General features: G+C 37.5%; 1 protein-coding gene across 1 annotated transcript; it reads left to right on the top strand.

The window, feature by feature from the left end:
- The first annotated feature begins 19,132 nt into the window (after positions 1–19,132).
- DEFB127 (defensin beta 127) lies at positions 19,133–21,362 on the top strand. Its single transcript, XM_065919737.1, has 2 exons — positions 19,133–19,181; positions 21,112–21,362. Exons 1-2 carry the CDS (start codon positions 19,133–19,135, stop codon positions 21,360–21,362), a joined length of 300 nt encoding a protein of 99 aa, XP_065775809.1.
- Positions 21,363–21,653: the final 291 nt, after the last annotated feature.

Here is a 21,653-nt window from a genome sequence, read left to right as displayed (position 1 = left end):
CAAACATCATTCTCAACAGTGAAAAACTGACAGCATTTCCTCCAAAATCAGAAACAAAAAAAAAGATGTCCAGTCTCTCCACTTTTATTTAACATAGTTTCACAACTCCTAGCCATGGCAATTAGAGAAGAAATAGAAAAAAAGGAATCCAAACAGGATAATAAAAAGTAAAACTGTCCGTTTACAGATGACATGACACTAATACATAGAAGATCCTAAAGATGCTATCAGAAAACTCCAAGAGCTCACCAGTGACTACAGTAAAGTTGCAGGAATACACAGAAGATAGACAGAAATATACAGAAGTTTCTTGCATTCCTATACACAAACAAGCAAAGATCAGAAAGAGAACAGTAACTACAAAGAAGAAGAGACAGTAACTACAAAGTTACTGTCATTAAGACAGCATGGTACTGGCACAAAGACAGAAATATAGATCAATGGAACAAAATAGAAAGCCCAGAGATAAATCCACGTACCTACGGACACCTTATCTTTGACAAAGGAGGCAAAAATATGCAATGGAGAAAAGGCAATCTCTTTAACAAGTGGTGCTGGCAAAACTGGTCGAGCACCTGAAAAAGAATGAAACTAGAACACTTTCTAACACCAAACTCAACAAAAAACGAAAAATGGATTAAAGATATAAATTTAAGACCAGAAACTATAAAACTCCTAGAGGAAAACAGCCAAAACACTGTCTGACATAAATCACAGCAGGATCCTCTATGACCCACCTCCCAGAGTAATGGAAATAAAAGCAAAAATAAGCAAATGGGACCTAATTAAACTTAAAAACTTTTGCACAACAAAGAAAACTATATACAAGGAGAAAAGACAGTTTTCAGAATGGGAGAAAATAATAGTAAATGAAGCAACAGACAAAGAATTAATCTCAAAAATATACAAGCAGCTCATGCAGCTCAATTCCAGAAAAATAAATGACCCAATCAAAAAATGAGCCAAGAACTAAACAGACATTTCTCCAAAGAAAGCATACAGATGGCTAACAAACTCATGAAAAGATGCTCAACATCACTCATTATCAGAGAAATGTAAATCAAAACCACAATGAGGTACCATCTCATACCAATCAGAATGCTGCTATCAAAAAATCTACAAACAATAAAAACTGGAGAGGATGTGGAGAAAAAGGTACCCTCTTACACTTTTGGTGGGAATGCAAACTAGTACAGCCAGTATGGAGAACAGTGTGGAGATTCCTTAAAAAACTGGAAATAGAACTTCCATACAACTCAGCAATCCCACTGCTAGGCATACACACTGAGGAAACCAGAATTGAAAGAGACATGTGTACCCCAATGTTCATCACAGCACTGTTTACAGTATGTAGGACATGGAAGCAACCTAGATGTTCATTGGCAGATGAATGGATAAGAAAGCTGTGGTACATATACACAATGGAATAATTCTCAGCTATTGAAAATAACACATTTGAATCTGTTCTAATGAGGTGGATGAAACTGGAGCCTATTATACAGAGTGAGGTAAGTCAGAAAGATAAACACCAATACAGTATATTAACACGTATGGAATTTAGAAAGATGTAACAATGACCCTATATGTGAGACAGCAAAAGAGACACAGAGATAAAAAACAGACTTTTGGACTCTGTGGGAGAAGGCGAGGGTGGGATGATTTGAGAGAATAGCATTGAAACATGTATATTACCATATGTGAAATAGATGACCAGTCCAGGTTCAATGCATAAAACAGGGCACTCAAAGTTGGTGTTCTGGGACAACCCAGAGGGCTGGGATGGGGAGGGAGGTAGAAGCGGGGTTCAGGACACATGTACACCCATGGCTGATTCATGTCAACGTATGGCAAAAACCACCACAATATTGTAAGGTAATTAGCCTCCAATTGAAATAAATAAATCAATTTTTAAATTTTTTAAAATAAATAAATATATATATAATTTTTTAATGAGTAGAAGATATAAATAGACATTTCTTCAAAGACATAGAGATGACCAAAAAGCAGATGAAAATATGCTAGCATTACTAATTAGTAGAGGAAGACAAACCAAAACTATAATGAGGCATCATCTTACACTGATCAGAATGGCCATCGTCAAAAAAATCTGCAAACAATAAATACTGGAGACAGTGTGAAGAAAAAGAAACCCTCCTACACTGTTGGTGGGAAAGTAAGCTGGTATGGGTCCTAGGGAAACAGTATGGTGTTTCCTTAAAAAACTAAAAATAAAGTTGCCATATCATCCTACAATCCCACTCCTGGGCATATACCCAGGAAAAAAAACAACACCACATAATTCAAAAAGATACATGTATCCCAATGTTCATTGCAGTACTATTTACAATAGCCATAATATGAAAATAACCTAAATGTCCATCACCAAAGGAATGGATAAAGAAGTGGTACATATATACAATAGAATACTACTCAGCGATAGAAAAGAATGAAATAATACTAATTGCAACTACATGGATGGACCTAGAGACTGTCATACTGAGTGAGTGAGTGAGCCCACCTGGCTTCTCTGTCGACAGGGATTTTCCAGGCAAAAATACTGGAGTGGGTTGCCATGCCCTCCTCCATGGGATCTTCCCAACCGAGGGATCAAACCCAGGTTACCAGCATTGCAGGTGAATTCTTTATGGTCTGAGCCACCAGAGAAATCCAAGAATACTGGAGTTGGTAGCCTATCCCTTCTCCAGGGGAACTTCCTGACCCAGGAATCAAACTGGGGTCTCCTGCTTTTGCAGACAGATTCTTTACTAGCTGAGCTACCAGGGAAGCCCTCAAAAGAACTGAGAAGAGGGTAAATGGGGCATTACTAATCAATAGGCATAAAGTTTCAGTTAAGTGAGATGAATGAGTTGTAAAGATCTACTGTATGACATTGTACCTGTACTATATTATACTATACAGTTTTGTAACAATATAATAAGTACACACACGTATTTGCTAACAGGATAGATAAATGCTAAGTATGGCTTCCCTAGTAGCTCAGATGGTAAAGAATCTGCCTGCAATGCAGGAGACCTGGATTCAGTGCCTGGGTTGGGAAGATCCCCTGTAGAAGGAAATGGCAACCCACTCCAGTATTCTTGCCTGGAAAATCCCATGGACAGAAGAGCCTAGGAGGCTACAGTCCACAGGATTGCACAGAGTCTGACACGATTGAAGTGACTTAGCACAGCACATTCTTACCACAATAAAATAATTTAAAAAAATAAAGATGTATTAAATATTTAAATAGAAGAAATCAAATAAGTTTAGATTAAAAATTCAAAAGTTCTGCATGTAAAAATCATAAATAATGAGCTGCTGTTGGTTTAGGAATAGAAAAGTAGAATCATGAGAATAGATGAGAGAGTCAAGAAATAGACCCAAATGTACATGGGAATCTAATAAATGACCAAGATGGCATATTAAGTGAATGGATTATTTGGTTGAAAAACACTTAATGGAAAATCAATAAATTTTGATCCATACCTTATATCCTATGTACAAACAAGCTGAGTTGGACTAAATGTTTATTTACGTAATAAATTTTGTGAGGGAGAGGAGGTAGGAGGAAGAAACAGAATAGCTCAATTCCTATTATTCTCCCTGTACTTTTTAAAAATAAATTTATTTTATTTTATTTGGCTGCACCGGGTCTTAGTTGCAACATGTGAGATCTTTAGTAGCGGCATGCAAACTCTTAGTTGCAGCATGTGGGAATCTAGATCCTTGATCAGAGATAGAACCCAGGCCCCCTACACTGGAGGCATGGAGTCTTAGCCACTGGACCACTAAGGAAGTCCTGGGATCGAATATTTAAATGTGAAAAATATCATAGAAGCACTAGGTCCCCAAAAGCTATAATAATAAAGAAATTATGATGGTTTTTTAATAGAGATAGGTAGATATGCATATATACATCAGAATAGAGAGTACAGAAACAAACCCACACATTCAATAGAAAAAAGATATTATTATCAGCAATCATACTGAGACAATTGGATAGTCATAAACGAAAAAATAAAGATTCCTGACTCCTACCTCACATCTTTTAAAAATTGACTTAAAAACTGAACAGTGATTTAAAAGAAAAAGAAAAAACTTCTTTCTAAAGTTTCCTTCTGAAAATCTAGATAATGTATGTGACCTTGGGTTTAGCAACAATTTCATAACAATAATACAAAAAGGGCCAAAACTATAAAATTAAAAATTGATAAATTGGATTTCATCAAAATAAAAATAATTATCAAAATATAGTACTGATGTGAAAATGATAACACAAGTCACAGACTGGGAAAAACTATTTACATATTACATAATCCAACAAAATTCTTCTATCTAAAATAAACAGGACACTTAGAATTCAATAATAATGAGAATTAAAACCTAAGCAAAATTTGGGGAAAAGATATAAACAGAATTCACCAAGGAAGATATGTGGATGATAAACATTACATGAAAACCTAGTAAATATTTTCATCACTGACTACATACTCACTAAATGGCTAAAATTTAAAAAAAAAAAAAAAAAGAAGAAAGAAACTACATGTGCCAAGTGTTGATTGAAAATGGATTCTCATATACTTTTGGTGGGAATGTAAAATAGCACAGCTATTTGGAAAACAATCAGGTAGTTAAGCAAGTAAAATATGTACCTACCCAGTGAGTCAGTCATTCCATGTCTAGGTATTTACCAAAAAGTAATAAAAGCACTTGTTCACTGAATGACTTGCACAAAAATGATCAATAGTAGCTTTATTTGCAACAGCTAGTAGCTGGAAACAATCAAAATGTCTACTAAGAGATGGCAAACAGATTGTTATAAAATTGCTATAAAAAGGAATATTAACAATAAAAAGGAAAGAGCTATTGATACACACAACGGTGAGAATGAATCTCAAAAAGATTACCTTGGATGAAAGAATCCAGGCACGAAAAGATACGTACTGTATGACTTCATTTATATAATAGTCTAGAAAATGTAAACAAAGCTATAAAGACAGAGAGTAGATCAGAGGGGACTAGGTGTCATGGAGCTGAGAGGAGAAAAAGGTAGAGGAAGGGGTGAATATCTAAGGGACATAATGAAACTTTTTAGGATGAGTGTACGTATTATGTTGATTCTGGTGTTGATTTAAGAGTGCATAATTTGTTAAACTCATCAAACTGTACACCTTAAATAATTCAGTTCAATGTACACCAATTATATCTCAGTAATTTTTAAAAGGAAAAATAAAAACCACAAGAAGAATAAAATCTCTAGGACTTTATGTCTTCCAGTCACAATCCACTGGGCAACTCCTGCTCCTAAAAAAATTCTAACACAAATAAAATCCTCTTTGAATGCCTGCCTTAAACTCAGTCAGAAAACAACTATTATTAGAATATCTGCTTTGCACTCTAGTTAAAGCATTTACTAATACAACGGATACTTTTTCACATAAATTTGTTCACATAACTTTTTCACATAAATTGAATCACGACTATGCATGTTCTACAATATTGCTTTTTCATCCAGAAATATATAGAGATAAAACCTGCTGCATTCGTGTTAAGACATACACAGCATTATATCATATGGATGCACTTCAATTTATGATGCTCTGTCACTGGACCCAAGTGGGGATCTAAAGAAATCTTAGCATATAATCTTTGAGTATTGTTTATGTCTTTAAAAAATAAAACACTTCAAAAATAAATAAAACACTTTATAAATTGTCAGATTATCAAGAAAACATCAACTTTTTCATTCCTCAGAGAATGACTTAGATACTTCTCTATTGCCCAGAACTAATATACAGGAAATAATAATATGTAGTCAGTGTTCAAAAATACACTGCATTTTGGGGAGAGAGACAGACAGATGATGAGATTGTCACAGTGTGCTAAGGTAAATACTCTGGCAGAAACAACACAGGAGACTGTAAAAAAAAAAAAAAAAAAAAAGCAGATAGGGGTACCCAGCCTTAGGGTATCCACATAAATTCTTCCTCTAAGTATCTTTCTCTCCTGTCACACATTTCAGCAGGGAGTGCACCTTCTCTTCTAAGGCTTTCTCTTTCCCCCAAGGCATGTGTGGAACAGGACTCTTGAATAGTGATGCCTCAATTAGAGCTGCTGGCCAATGGACTGAGGTTATGTTTGGCACAATATCCTATATCCTGCTGGTACACTGGTTGAGCCCAGCTCCACCTTGGGAGGACAGTTAAGACCTGTGTTCAGAGTCACACTATAGAGAGTGTTCTGGATTCCGTAGCACACACTGCCTACTGTCTTTCAGAAGCAATGAAGTCTCTATTGTTCACTCTTATACTCTTTATCCTTCTGGTCCAGTTGGTCTCAGGTAAAGCAGATTCTGTTTGAATCTTGGGGAAGTAGAAATGTTAGTCTGAACTAGGGTCCTGCATGTGGAGTCCCTATCACCAAACATGCATGGGAGTGAGGCAGGGCTTCCACTGAAAGGGGGAGGTGGGCTGAGATTTGCCTTACTTCTTCGGAACACCTCTGTTATAAGAGACCTCAAGACTCTCATGATAGAACGGTGTCTGTAATGGAAGCTGACGGAGGGAAGAATGAAACCTGTAAAGTTGCCTCCAAAGACTAACATTCCAAACTTCCCTTTATTCTATCACTTAAGGCCAGCTCGGTCCAGTCCTGTCTCACTTCATTTTGTACGACAACCTCCCAAAGTTAAAATTCTATAATATTACTTCTCTCAATTTTCTTAGTCTTATAAAGAAGATTTCTCTCTCTCTCTTTTTTTTTTTTTTGTTCTTGGATTTGATTAGAACAGGGAAGTTTACTCCTAAATATTTATAGGAATAAAATGTGGAAAAGGGAAGAAAAATATTCTGAGTGAACATGGGGAAAGAATTCAAGAGTGTTGGAAATTGTATGTCTGATTTTAGTTCTATTTGTGTAAACATTTCTTCTTGTTAAGTTCTAGAGTTAATATTTACAAAATTAAGAACACTAAAGGCATTTTAGAAATAAATGCCACCATTTCTTCATTATTTATATTTTAAAAATTGGGACCAACTGATGTATAAGTTTAGAACCTGCCCTTTTTTAACTTAATGCTTTATCAGGGAAATTTTCACAGATCTTTAAATATTTCTTGAAAGTACAACTGGTAGTAGAAGCCTATTATTTTGTCATTTTTCTGTACCATTATTTTTTTTTTTTTTATCTTTTAAGTATTTTCCATCCTTATTATCTATCAGCACTGTACCAATATTAACTTGGAGAATCCCTTATTGTTTGTCATTTGGATTATTTTTTTCCAATGTGTCACTATTACAGGTGATGTTGTTAATATAACATTGTGAGATTCTCTGGTTATATGGGTAAATTTTAGAAGTTCCATTGCTTGATCAAAAGGTATCTAAATGAATCCTAGGAAACTAGCATGTATTTCCAAGTCTTACTAGTGTATGAGTATTTTCAGTATTTCTATTTCATATTTCTTCCAAATATTTAGCAATATACTGATTATTTCTAAAAAAAATTTTATTGATTTCTTTAAGGAACAAGTTTTTTATTTTCATGTGTTGAATCTATTGGCACTTTTTTGCATTCTCCTATTAGCTTAGGAGAATTCTCCTCTCCTTCATGCTGAGAAGAGTTTATTCACTCATGTTTACTGCTGTTTTTTTTAAGATTTATTTATTTAGTTATTATTATTATTTTGACTGTGGCGGGTCTATTGTTGCTGCCTGTGGGCTTGCTCTCGTTGTGGCAAGCGGGGGCTACTCTTTCCTGCTCTGTGTGGGCTTCTCATTGCAGTGGCTTCTCTTGTTGCTGAGCACAGGCTCCAGGCGCGCAGGTTTCAGGAGTCGTAGCGCGTGGGCTCACTGGTTGCGGCTCACAGGCTCTAGACCACTGGCTCAGCAGTTGTGGCAAACAGGCTTCCTTGCTCCATAACATGTGGGATCTTCCTGAACCAGGGATGGAACCAGCGGATTCTTAACCGCTGGACCACCAAGGGAGCTCCACCATTGGTTTTTTATTCTGTTTTACACTGGACTCAACCCCACATTTTAATTATGACATAAAGTGAGAAACTAACTTTTTTGAGGTAGAATTTACTAGAAGGTCGAAAGTTGTATAACTCTGCAGCCTGCCTCTAGAGATAGTGCTTTATGTTCTCTAGATTTTTGCCAAACTATTCAAATTGATGACAGATAAGAGAAAATTAATAACAGTATGAGGGTTTCTCAGAAGATGGTTCAGATTTATGGAACCCTTGAAATTCTGGGTTTAGATTGCATGCTTTCTCCCTCTGTCTCTGGGATTTTGATTATGTACAATACATGGTCGCACGGTGTCCTCTTTCTAAACAAACAGCCCTAAGAAAATTCATCAGTTTCCTTTCTGTTAACAGACAAACACAACAACTCAGGATTATTCTGTAAAAGTATGCAAGTCTAATCCAAAATCTGAAGGCATTAGAAAAGCAACTCTTAGGACGTTTGGAAGAAAAATCAGCAAACATCAGGGCCCAAAGAAAATCAGGATGGAAAGGAAGGAGACTTGTTCAGAGGTCTCCACCCACAAGTCCTAGCTGAAGAAAGCTAAAGAAAAACATTTCCATGGAGATGTTTGGGAGAGTGAGACAGAAGGGGATCACAGAGGGAATGACTAGAGAGGAAGCTCAAGGCCAAGGACTATTATGGAGAGACAATGCAGAAGACAAAAGATAAAAAGAGGAGACAGTAAGAAAAACCATGAAAACAAAAGAAATCATGCAATCTTTCTGTTTCTCAGAAATATCAAGTTCTTACCTGGCTCATGGCTTTCACCTTTGTTATTTCTTCTTCTTCTTTAAATACTCTTCCTCTAGCTCTTCATATAGCTGGAAACTTTTGATCCTTTACATCTGGGTTTGAAATGTCATTTCTTGAGGTATAGTCGCCTTAGTGACTGTACATAGAATTCTGATTTTAGGCACCAGAGGCTCATGCATGCATCTGTATGTCTATGGATATAAATGTATGTATGTAAATATCATGCATGAGAATCTCATTTAATTCTCAGAGGAAGATGAAGCAGCAGTTAAGAGATAATGGTATCAGCAGTAGCACTCAAAAATGATTACTCTACTCATTTACCCTCTATTACACAGCATTATTGTTTTCATTTGCTGCACTTATCACAATCTGTAGTTATTTTGTTTATTAATGTGCTTATTTTCTTTCTCACCCTCTCTAATATAATCTTCTTGACCTTGTCTCCCTGTTCATTATTTTATTCTCATCATCTTGCCAAGTTCTTGACATGGTGAAGGTGAAAAGGAAAGTCACTCAGTTGTGTCTGACTCTTTGTGACCCCATGGACTATACAGTCCATGGAATTATCGAGGGCAGAATACTGGAGTGGGTAGCCTTTTACTTCTCCAGGGGACTCTTCCCAGCCCAGGGATCAAACCCAGGTCTTCTGCATTGCAAGTGAATTCTTTACCAGCTGAGCCACCAGGGAAGACTCAGGCATACATTATACATTTGTTGGTTGAATATAGGAATGACAGCTAATTTATAAAGTAAGGAAAGAAATGATTCAACTATCTCTTCAGGGCTTTCTCTGTGTTATACCTTGTGATGAGATAAATTTTATATATGTATATAATGTGTACAAATATACAGGAACATCCTATGGAATGCCTTCCTAATGAATGTATTTGATCTTTTATTCCCAAAAATTTACAGAGTATATTTACATCTTAATATTATATAGATATATAGATGTCTATATACATAGATATATGCGAAATTTTTATATTTATATTTATGAAGACAATATATAAGGCAAATCTAGAGTTATATTTCATGTACAGTTTGTAGGACCTCAGGAACATGTAAAGATATTTTTAAAATCTCACCGAACATCAACAAAATCCAGGTACATTAGGGTAGTAAATAGAAACATTACAGCAATAATTTGAGCATTTCTTATTTTAAAATTGTAGTTTTTTTACTTCTATTTAGGTGTTTATGTGTGTTTAGGTACATCTTATGAAACTGGTTAGAGGTTTTGTATTCATGAGTAATCATGTGTTATATATTTTCCATTTAAAATAATGGGAAATAGACACCTGGTGAGTGTTTATATGCAGAATTTTATCTCTTAAAGGCTCATAATTTACATATTTAAAACTCTACATATACATATCTATAAAATCCCATGTAACTCTCAGAGCAGGACTTTATGATTTGGAAAAATATAACAAAACAACTTAAGGGACTTGAATAATCAAAGTTCAAAGAATTATGCTTTCAAACTGTGGTGTTGGAGAAGACTCTTGAGAGTCTCTTGGACTGCAAGGAGATCAAATCAGTCAATCCTAAAGGAAATCAGTCCTGAATACTCATTGGAAGGACTTATGCTGAAGCTGAAGCTCCAATACTTTGTCCACCTGATGCAAAGAACTGACTCCTTGGAAAAGACTCTGATGATGGGAAAGACTGAAGGCAGGAAGAGAAGGGGGCAACAGAGGATGAGTTGGTTGGATACCATCACCAACTGAATGGACGTGAGTTTGAGCAAGCTCTGGGAGATAATGAAGGACAGGGAAGCCTAACGAGCTGCAGTCCATAGGGTCACAAAAAGTCAGACACGACTGAGCGAGTGAACTGAACTGAATTGATTGTTATTTTAATCTTTTTGTGATAGATCTCTGGCTTAAACAATCTATATAATTCCTTTATGCAGGTAGTTGGTATGTGAGAAAGTGTGCAAACAAAACTGGAAATTGCAGGAGCACATGCAGAAATGGAGAAAAAGTGATAAATCCTCCTACCGGGAAGTGCAGCAAAGAAAAATCATGCTGTGTTCTGGATGATGGCTGTTCTGAGCATTTGATGAAACCCACCCCCAGTGGTGGTAGTAGTAGGACATCTGCAGCTACAGGAGGATCTACAACAGGCAGTCTTTGAACATTTCAGCCTCTGTCTCCTGACCTAGGATCCTTGATTTATTAAAGCAAAGGGCCTTATTTTGGTGTCAGTCTTTTCACTATACCTGCCTTCCACTATCCCTGAGCTCAGCCCTGTTTGGAAGGGCGTCACATCTCTGTAGTGCCAACAATTCCATGGTAGGGACGAAAATAAGATAGAAGCCAGGCACAAATTAGTATAAAACCCTCATTCTGTCTGATGGACAGAAATGGTGTCATCCTTGAAAACAGTTCCCAGTCCATAGGCCCACAAGCTGCCTTACCAGTAATTATCAAACTTTAAAAGGCATCAGAAATATCTGTAGGGCATGCTGAAACACAAATTTATGATCCTCACTTCCAGTTTCTAATTCTGTGATGGAGCCTGAGACTTCGCACTACTCCCAAGTTCCCAGGTGATGCTGATGATGGTGGCCAAAGGACCACACTTTGAGAACCACTGTTCTGTAATTGGAACAATTGAAGGCCTTCTCCTACAGATTGAAGGCATTTGCTACATACTTTTGAAGTGATTAATCATGCAAAATCATTTCTATAGAGTGCTTTCCTATTTATTTTCTAATTGGATTTCCCACAACATTTTTGGGATGTAGGTATTGTGACCTCACTTTAGAGGAAAAAAAAAATACTGCTTTGTAGCTATTACAACTGAGACAGACTCAATTGTCTACTAAGAGAACTTTGATATTATGCAATTCTCTTCTCTCCCTGAAAATCTACATTCACATAAATTGCCAACTTAGGATAGAAGGGAGATCAAGAGCTCTGTACTGTAACTTAAATACTGGGATAGGCACTTGTATTTAGCCATAGGACTTTTCCCATAAGAGTTCTGCACAGACAAGTCAGAGAAGGTAATCAGAGTGAAACACCACCTACATTTATTCTCATCACCAGGAAACAGGCCTCTGCCTCCTTCAAGAGATAAATATATGATATGTCATTATCTAGTAAAAGATATTTGAGAGATGAATTGTCCCAACTAGTAGAACATCATGGTCTTATATACTCATGGCTATCACTGTAGCTAGAAGTCTTGAACTCACTCTGGAAAGTAAGAGGACAGAGGCAGATCATTGTAGCAGAGAAGGATAGTAGAAAAAATAATGAATTTTATGGTCAGACATATATTGAGGTCTTTCATGTTCCCACCATGAGTGTATTCAGGCTTGGACTATGGACAAATGATTTTCCATCTTTTAGCCTCAGTTTACAAACTTGAAGAACAGAGAAATATTTACTCCTCCTCAGAGTACTTTGAAGGTGGCTAGAATAGTATCTTCAAATTTACTCACATTATAGGGTCATAGCTGTAGCAGGTTGCTGATTCCTGGGTAAACAGAAAGGCACGTTGCCTGAGGGCCCTGCCCACTGAACCTTGGTTGCTCTGTGTGGTTATGGGTTATAAGCCACGTTTCACCTGGGGGGAAGTTCATTACTATGCAGAGAAGAGTGCGACAGAATTTAGGCTCATAGAGTCTCTTTGAACAGCCAGATGGGGGTTAAAGGCTTGTGGTAGAACTCACTGTGCTTTCTCCTCAATAATCACCTTGATCGCTACCTTGACAACCTCATAGAGCTATGATCACTGAGATTACAGATGAGGAATGTAATCTTAGAGCTGCAACATGAAACTCCTGTCTCATGCCTTCGGTCCATCCCCTCTTCATCTCATGCTTGAAATAAAGTGGTAAATAATCTCTAACTCTTTTTGGGTTTGAGGGTTCTCATGGTATGAGAACTCAAGACATGCCAAGCATATTGATACACAGTCTTATTAAACAAAATCATTTTATAATAATTATGATAACATGATTAAAGCTGAATACACTGTAATAAAATATATCTAGGATTATATCTAGGTTTGCTCACATTGCTTTTACTCATCATGTGACACTTGCCTCAATTTTTGGACTGGTAATACAGGTATAATCACACACCTATCCTAAAATCACTCTGAAAACTAAAATAGTTAAGACATATAGAACACCATGGTCTCTTACACCTGTGGAATTGTAAGACTTATACTAGTAAGATATATTATTCCCATTTAAAATATGAAACGTCTGAGATTCATGGAGGAAGAAAACCTTTCATAAACACTATCACATATTGAAGGCATCTCTGCCTGCTTTCAAGGCTACAACATCTCTAAGTCATTTCATGCCAATTCTGAAGATACCCTCAAAGGTTTACCTTGAAATTCTGCATAGCCACATAGTTCTCAAGTATGATCTCTGCAGAAGGCAGGGGAAGTGGGTTTGACCCCTGGTTGAAGAACTAAGATCCCACATGCCTGGGGGCAACTAAGCCCACACACCCCAACTACTAAGCCCATGTGCCTTAACTAGAGAAGCATACATGTGGCAACAAAGACTTAATGCAGAAAAAAAATGCTATAGGTTATTTGTATTTGTGAAATATATTATAGAAAGTTATGCAATGGGAAAGACCTTCAAGATGGCAGAGGAATAAGACAGGGAGATCACCTCCCCCACCCCGACAACAAATACATCAAACACCCATCCGCACTGTGGAACAGCTCCTTTAGAACATCTTCGGAACACTGCCAGAAGACCCCAGATTTCCAAAAAGGCAAGCCAGTCTCCTCAGAATGAGGTAGGGCAGAAGAGAAAGATCTTAAAAAGAGACAAAGCATTTCAAGACAAGGACCTGTGCCCCAAGGAGGGAGCACACGCGGATCATGGGTGGGGTCAGGGGGGAGCTTCAGAGCTTCAGAGGGGAAGGCAACAACAGGTGATCAGATGGTAAAGTGGAGAGAATTCACTGCAGGGATCAATGCCCAACAGCACTTTCCACCCAAGAAGTGGTTTGCAAGCTCTTCGCAGCAAGTAGAGGCTGGCTGCTGAGGCTCAGGATTCGGGGGTTGGACCCCAGGGAGAGGACGGAAATTGACTGCTGTGAAGATATCCTGAGGGGGTAGTATGACACAGCTGAGAGAGTCCAGGGAAAAGTCTGGGTCCACCAGAAAGGCAAGAGATCATTGTGCCAGGAACACTGCAACTCTGAGTGCTTGCAGAACATAGGACCCTGCCTTCACAAGCAGCCTAAGTGAATTCTTGCAGTCTGAAAGGAGTGAGAACCACATCGTCAATATATCCCATGCTTATGGATTGCAAGTGTTAGCCTAATTAAAATGTCCCAGTAACCAAAGCAATCTACAGATTCAGTGCAATCCCTAACAAAATCCCAAGGACATTTTTCACAAAAATAGATGAAAAATTCTAAAGTGTATATGCCAGCCAAAGCAATCCTGAAAAAAAGAACAAAGTTGAAGGTATCCCACTCCCTGTTTTAAGACTCCTATATTACAAAGTTCTAATAATCAAAACAGCACAGTATTGGCAGGAAAAAAACAGACACATAAATCAATGGAACAGAGTTGATATCCCAGGAATAAATACATGAATATATGGACAATTTATTTATGACAAAGGAGCAAAGAATATACAATGGAGAAAGAATAGTGTCTTCAACAAATGGTATTGGGAAAACTGGACAGTCATATGAAAAAAATTGTAAACTGTAGAAACACTATCACACACTGTATTTTAAAGATGTACTCAAAATGGATTGAAGACTTGAATGTAAAACCTAAAATTATAAAACTCAGGCCTTGGAGGCTGGACCCCAGGGAGAGGACCAAGATTGACTGCTATGAAGATACTCTGAGGGGGCTAGTATGACACAGCTGAGGGTGTCCAGGGAAAAGCCTGAATCATAGGAAAATATAGGCAGTACTCTCTTTGATGTTGGTCTTGGCAGTACTTTCTGCATATGTCTCATCAGGCAAGAGAAACAAAAGCAAAAATAAACAGATGAGATTACATCAAACTGAAAAACTCCTACACAGCAAACTGTAACAAAATGAAAAGACAATCTACCCAATGGGAGAAGATGTTTGCAAATCATGTATCTAATATGATTAATATTCAAAATATATAAAGAAGTCATACAACTCAACAACAACAAAAAATCTAATAACCTGATTTAAAAAGGGGCAGAGGACCTAAATAGACATTTTCCTGAAGAAAATGTACAGATGACAAACAGACACAAGAAAAGATATTCAACTTCAGAACATCAGGGAATTGCAGATCAAAACCACAATGAGCAACCCAGAGGGATGGGATGGGGAGGGAGGTGGGAGTGGGGTTTGGGACAGGGAGACACGTGTACACCCATGGCTGATTCATGTCAACATATGGCAAAAACCACCACAATACTGTAAAGTAATTAGCTTCCAATTAAAATAAATTAATTAATTTTTTTAATCTTAAAAAAAAAACCACAATGAGATACCAGATATCAGAAAGATTACCAAACAGACAAAAAATAACAAGAATTGGTGAAGATATGGAGAAAAGGGAACCCTTGTACTCTCTTGGTGGGAATGTAAACTGGTGTAACCACTACGAAAAACAGTATGGAGATTTCTCAAAAAATTAAAAACAGAACTACTGTACAATCCAGCAATTCCACTTCTGGGCATATTTAAAAGGAAAAACACCCACTACTTTGAAAACATATATGCACCCCAAGTTTGTTATTTATAGCATTATTTTCAATATTACTTACAATAGCCAAGATATGGAAACAACATAAATATTCATCAATAAATGGATGGATGACGAAGATGTGGCATATCTAGGCAAAGGAACATTGTTCAGTCATAATGAAGAATCAGAGAAATACATATTATTTCACTCATATGTGGAATCTAAAAAGCAAAACAAATGAACAATTGGAACAGAAACAGACTCAGATACAGAAAACGAATTCCCAAAGGGGAGAGGGTTGGGGTGACTAGAGAAATTGATGAGGGAGATTAAGAGGTACAAACTTTCTGTTATAAAATAAATAAGTGATGCAATGTATATTCTAGGGAATAGTATGATAACTTTGGTGACAAATGGTAAGAAAAATTATCACAGTGATCATTTTTTATTGTATAAAAATCTCAAAATTTTTTTGAACTGTTGAACACCTGAAACTAATATAATCCTGTAATTGACTATACTTCAATAAGAAGGAAAGAAGCAAAGAAAGAGGGAGGGAGGAAGAGAGAGAGGAAAGAAGAAAGGAAAGAAAGAGCGAGCTTCATAAAATTTTTTAATTAAAAAATAACAATAAAGCTGTCAGGTTAAAAAAATAAGAAGTTCAATGATGTCTTCCATCCTATAGAAAGTTACTGATGTTACTGCCAAGTAATCACCTTCTCAGTAGCTCTTCTTCCCAGAGTCTTGTATAAATTCTGCTAAATTCCAAAATGCTTAGTATGTGTGATTTTATTTTTGCTAGAAGTTAAAGAGCTTTACCTCAGGAGGGTGGATATAGTGAGATCAGAGTTAACATGAAGACAGAGAATTCTGAAGGCCAGTGTATCCTTGATAATGTAAACATCTCTGGAACGAGCATAGGTCTGAAACTAACAGAGGCTTTCAAAAGTCAGGCAGTGGGTGGAAGTTTGAGACACTTTTATTGTATCTTTCCTATTAATCAGGAAAATCCCATAAACTGATATATTTAGGTTAAACAATAAAGCAATTTTAGTTCAACTAAAGAAAAATTTAGAATGATATACAGTATATTCCCAGGTGTTTCCTTTAGATAGTAGTAACGGTGCTAGTTGTTTTCTTTCTTCTCTTTTGTCTTTATATTTCCAGATTCTTCTTAATAATGTATGTTACACGAGAAAACTATCTTTAAATACTATTTTAATTGACATAAGAAGAAAAATAAAACAAAACCTTCAAACATGCCTCCTGGCTGACCCACTTAAACAATCAAATTGCTCTCTTAACTCCTAACTCAGTAGAGCTTGGTGGATGAGTTATCCAGAAATTTATTACACTCTTGTCCTTTTTAAAGTAGTATATTGAAACAATCTGTACTTTTAAAACCCCCAGTGGACTTTAAGGTCTTTAGATTTAGTACTGATTAGTGATGTCTTCCTCTTTAAGAAATATCATGTTCCTCATTCTTCCACCTCACTCATGGGAACAACTACTCCCTACTTTATGGGATCGATCTAGGAGATTTTCCAGGTGCATAGACTGGCAACAGGGACTAGAATAGATGTACACATACATATGTGCATGTACACATGCAAGCACATACACACATTATTGAAGTGAGAGTAAAGAGACATCATTTTTTCTAAGATGCTCATATAATGTTACCTGTGGTACAAAGAGATATGAGTTTTCTAATCAAAAGGTTAGTGCAGAAGACAATGCAAGTTAGATATAGAACATTCTCTCCATTGTAGAGGCAATATATTTTATTAATATAAATAATCTCTTTCACCTTCAAATCTCAAAGATCATTTTTCAGCCCCTCCCTCTTTATACTCTCTCCCTATCTAGAATAGAGTCCATGATTCACTTTAAAAACTCTTTAGCTAATATATAGAACTCTTTTGTTCCTCTTCTTTTAGTCATTTGAGTCCTTTGGCATACTACAAACCTGTTTTGACCCAACTATCTCTTGTGTACATTTCTGTGTTTAGATAGACAAGTGTTGCTGAGGGTATTACACAGAAGAATGTGTTGATACTACTTAAATTAATGGTAATCAATCTCAGCTAGTTCATCTACACTGTCCAGAAGTTATTATATTGTATCTGCTCACAGACAGAGCCTGAATGAGAGATTGTTAGGGGTGGTAAGAGATAGTATAATCTCCAAAAGCTTGTTCCATAGATGATATTAGTGTCCTGGTTGGGATCTAAAATGAGCTGCCATTATTCAAAAAGATTTCTGAGTTGGTCTTAGACATGAAAATGACTGAAAGCAATTGAAAGGAAAGTCTGTTAACTTTCTTCTAATTTTTCCAAAGAGTTATAATGTCATAGAAGTCAAAGCCTGAATAACAAAATCATTCACATAGTTTCCTCCGTTCAGTTCAGTTCAGTTCAGTCACTCAGTCGTGTCCGACTCTTTGCAACCCTGTGAATCGCAGCACGCCAGGCTTCGCTGTCCATCACCAACTCCCAGAGTTTATTCAAACTCATGCCCATCGAGTTGGTGATGCCATCCAGCCATCTCATCCTCTGTTGTCCCTTTCTCCTGCCCCCAATCCCTCCCAGCATCAGGGTCTTTTCCAATGAGTCAACTCTTCACACAAGGTGGCCAAAGTATTGGAGTTTCAGCTTCAGCATCAGTCCTTCCAATGAGCACCCAGGACTGATCTCCTTTAGGATGGACTGGTTGGATCTCCTTGCAGCCCAAGGAACTCTCAAGAGTCTTCTCCAACACCACAGTTCAAAAGCATCAATTTTTCGGCGCTCAGCTTTCTTCACAGTCCAACTCTCACATCCATACATGACCACTGGAAAAACCATAGCCTTGGACCAGACGGACCTTTGTTGGCAAAGTAATGTCTCTGCTTTTTTTAACATAGTTTCCTAAAGCTGCATTAATAAGAAATGTGTTGTTAAAGTAGAACAATCCCCAGAAGAATTCTCTCCCAACCTCCTCCAAGATACCTCCACAGAGATCAATAGACAGAGAAGTCTTCCCAGAAGATAGAACAGGCAAGATTACTGCAATGGATTGCCATTTCCTGCTCCAGGGGATCTACCTGACCCAGGGATCAAACCTGTATCTCCTGCACTGCGTTGGCAGGGGGATTCTTTATCATTGAACCACCTGGGAAGCCCATATTGCTTGTCTGTGAGTAACTAAATTTAGCTAGGATATAAGAATAAAAATTGGCTACCATTTGGACTGGCTAAAGTGTTAGACACAATAGTCAGAGACTTAGACTTAGATGAATGCAGTCAGTCAACAGAATAGGCTTCATTTATTTTATGTCCTTATTCATTCTTAGAAGTAAGTATAGGTCTACCTGTCTATCTAGGCAGACAGCCAAAGTAGAAAAAGCACAGACTTTTCTCACCAGCAGTCTACAGCCTACAGAATGGCATCAGGTGTAATGAGATGGAACACACTGTGTCTCTGAATCCCATGTGTGGGTTAAGTGAGTAACCAAATTTCCTGTGTCTGCCCACATGTTGCAAAATCCGCAATTCAGAAATTTGGGGGCACACTTCATATCATACCATCTGTTCTGGTTCATTGCATAAGAATCTAAGTCTCTGAGGAAGGTGACATAGTGGACCAAGAGACCTGGTTGTCACCTCCTCTGGGAAGGTTGGCCATGAGGATCCTCCTGATCATTGCAATTCTGCTGTTCCAGAAGTTCACAGGTAATCCAGAGATTTTCAGGGGCTCACTCAAACCACATTGATGGTATAGAGGTGCGTGTAGCTGCTTTCCAGGGGCTCACTCAAATCAATAATGGATAGAGTACTTTCAAGAACTCCAGGGAATTTTATAACTCACAGTAGGAAAAGATAAGGCCCTAGAAATGGCTGAAGTCTATCAAATGTCATCAAAAATTCCCTCTTCCTGAGTGCTTCTACTATGGTACTATTCTTAAAAGGAGTATTCATAGAGCTAAAAAGAGGTCATAATTTCCTCTGAGAAAGACTCACTACAGAAAGACATAAGAGCAATAACTGGGAATACCCTTATTTCTTTGGATACAGTTTTTACTCTAGCACCCAGCCTTATTTTCTTCCACTCTGTTACTGTATATATATATATTTTAATCTATCAATATTATACTAGCATGTGTGAATAGTGGAAGAAGAAACTTTGGATTCAGTCTTAAGAAACATGCCTTCAACATCTACTACTTTATCAACTTTGGATAAAAGGTGAAGACTCACAGAACCTTAGTTTCCCCGTTTGTGGAGATAATGACACCTCGATCATGGTAGGTAGGTTTGGTCGCTCAGACCCCCATGGACTATAGCCCACCAGGCTCTTCTGTCCTTGGGATTCTCCAGGCAAGAATACTAGAGTAGGTTGCCATTTCTTCCTCTGGGAGATCTCCCTGACCCAGGGATCAAATTCAGGTCTCCTGCATTGCAGACAGGGTCTTTACTGACTGAGTTACCAGGGAAGCCCTTTGGTTCATGGGGAATTTATTAAGTGAAAAAAACATCCAGCATAAAGCTTGGCACATACTAAGAATTTTAAAATTAGCTTCCTTTCCTCTTTCACAACCAGATCTCTAGTATTTGCTTGTTATTATAGAGTAAGAACGGCCTACTTCTAGCCCCTTAAACTTCTAACAGTCAAAGGAACTCTGGAACCTGGTGTTGGAGGCAGCATCTTTGTTCTCAGCCTTCATCCTCTGGGGCTAGTACCCAGAGGATAATATAAGCCTTAAAGCCAAAATATGAACATCCTAAACTCTTAGATTATTGAAAATATTTAGGATCACTGAAGGATAGAAGACATATCATGGTGAGCAAAGGTCTGGAGGAATTCCTACCTCTGGAAGTAGAAAGAGAATGGGGAGTCATGGAGGAATAAAACAAATCTAAAATTATTATGATGACATAGAAGCCAAAGGAAGATATGCACTGATAAAAATGTGCAATACTAAGAAGCAACAGGGAGGAAGAATGTTGAGGGGGAAAAATATCTGACTGTACCAAAAAAAAAGTCATTCTTTATCATTGTAGCAAGTGTGAACCCAAGAGCAGAGTCTAAGTCAGACATAAGTACACAGTAACAAATTATTGTATTCTGAGCAGTGGTAAAGAAGTGGTACACTGTTATGTTAATGCTAAGTCACTTCAGTAGTGTCAGACTCTTTGCGACTCTATGGACTGTAGCTTGCCAGGTTCCTCTGTCCTTGGGATTCTCCAGGCAAGCATATGGGAGTGGGTTGCCATTTCCTCCTCCAGGAAGTAGTACCTTAGAAGAATTCAAATAGAGGCAGGTTTACTGAGGTTCTCAGATGGAGCATAGCATAGTTCTCTAGCCTGAACTCAAGGATTCGACTTCTTTATTTCCATAAATAAGACCCACTGCTCTTGGCGAAGTCCATCAGATGTTGGGTGGAAGCCCAGCACTCTAGAGGAACAAAAATATGAGTGATCGGCTGGACATAAATATTGAGGTTCTCCCTCTTGGAGGGTAATACCTGTGGGACGTTACTGATAAATGCTCTGTGAGTCTCCCATATACCTTATCCTCACAAACATCCCCTGTCTTCCCCATAACCAGAATTGTCTTTTGTCTCAAACTCTGACCTTGGCCTATTGTTCTTTATGTGCACAGTAACCGAACAACTTAAGAGGTGCTGGAATCAATATATACATGGATACTGCAGGAAAATATGCAGAAAAACAGAAGTACGTGAAGTACTATGTGAAAATGGAAGATATTGTTGCCTCAGTATTGTGGAACTGGAAGAACGTAAAAAAATTACCAAACCACCTCGTCCAAAGCCAGTGACAGTGGCACTTACTTTGCCTCCAGATTATTTCGTTGAACAGAATTCTACACACGTCCACAAAAAGCCTACATAAATCAAACACCATTTTCTGTTCATTTCTCAACCTATTTCATTGATCTAAGATGAAGTAGTCCACATCCTCTCCTTTCTTGTTCCTAGATCCCCACATTGACCTTAAAGAATAGTCTAATAAAGCTCATTGCCAGTTTTCTGACTCATTGTTCTTTAACCAGGGATTAAAAACTCAATAATATATCAAATTATGAATTGATAAGGACAACAGAGAACTTACCCTTGAAAGGGGGATATAATCAATACACTAAAAAGTATATAACATGGAAGACTGGAAGGAGACAAGTGGACA

This window comes from Muntiacus reevesi, chromosome 2 (genome assembly GCF_963930625.1).
Source record: "Muntiacus reevesi chromosome 2, mMunRee1.1, whole genome shotgun sequence".
NCBI classification, from domain to species: Eukaryota; Metazoa; Chordata; class Mammalia; order Artiodactyla; family Cervidae; genus Muntiacus; species Muntiacus reevesi.
The sequence above is the reverse complement of the archived record's forward strand: the minus strand, read 5'-3'. Positions and strand labels throughout refer to the sequence as shown.

What these genes read in the sequence shown, in the direction of transcription:
- DEFB127 (XM_065919737.1), top strand. Translation starts at nt 19,133, where the DNA reads ATGAGGATCCTCCTGATCATTGCAATTCTGCTGTTCCAGAAGTTCACA. An exon ending in GCTGTTCCAGAAGTTCACAG is followed by an intron (nt 19,182 to 21,111) that starts GTAATCCAGAGA and finishes TTATGTGCACAG; the next exon opens with TAACCGAACAACTTAAGAGG.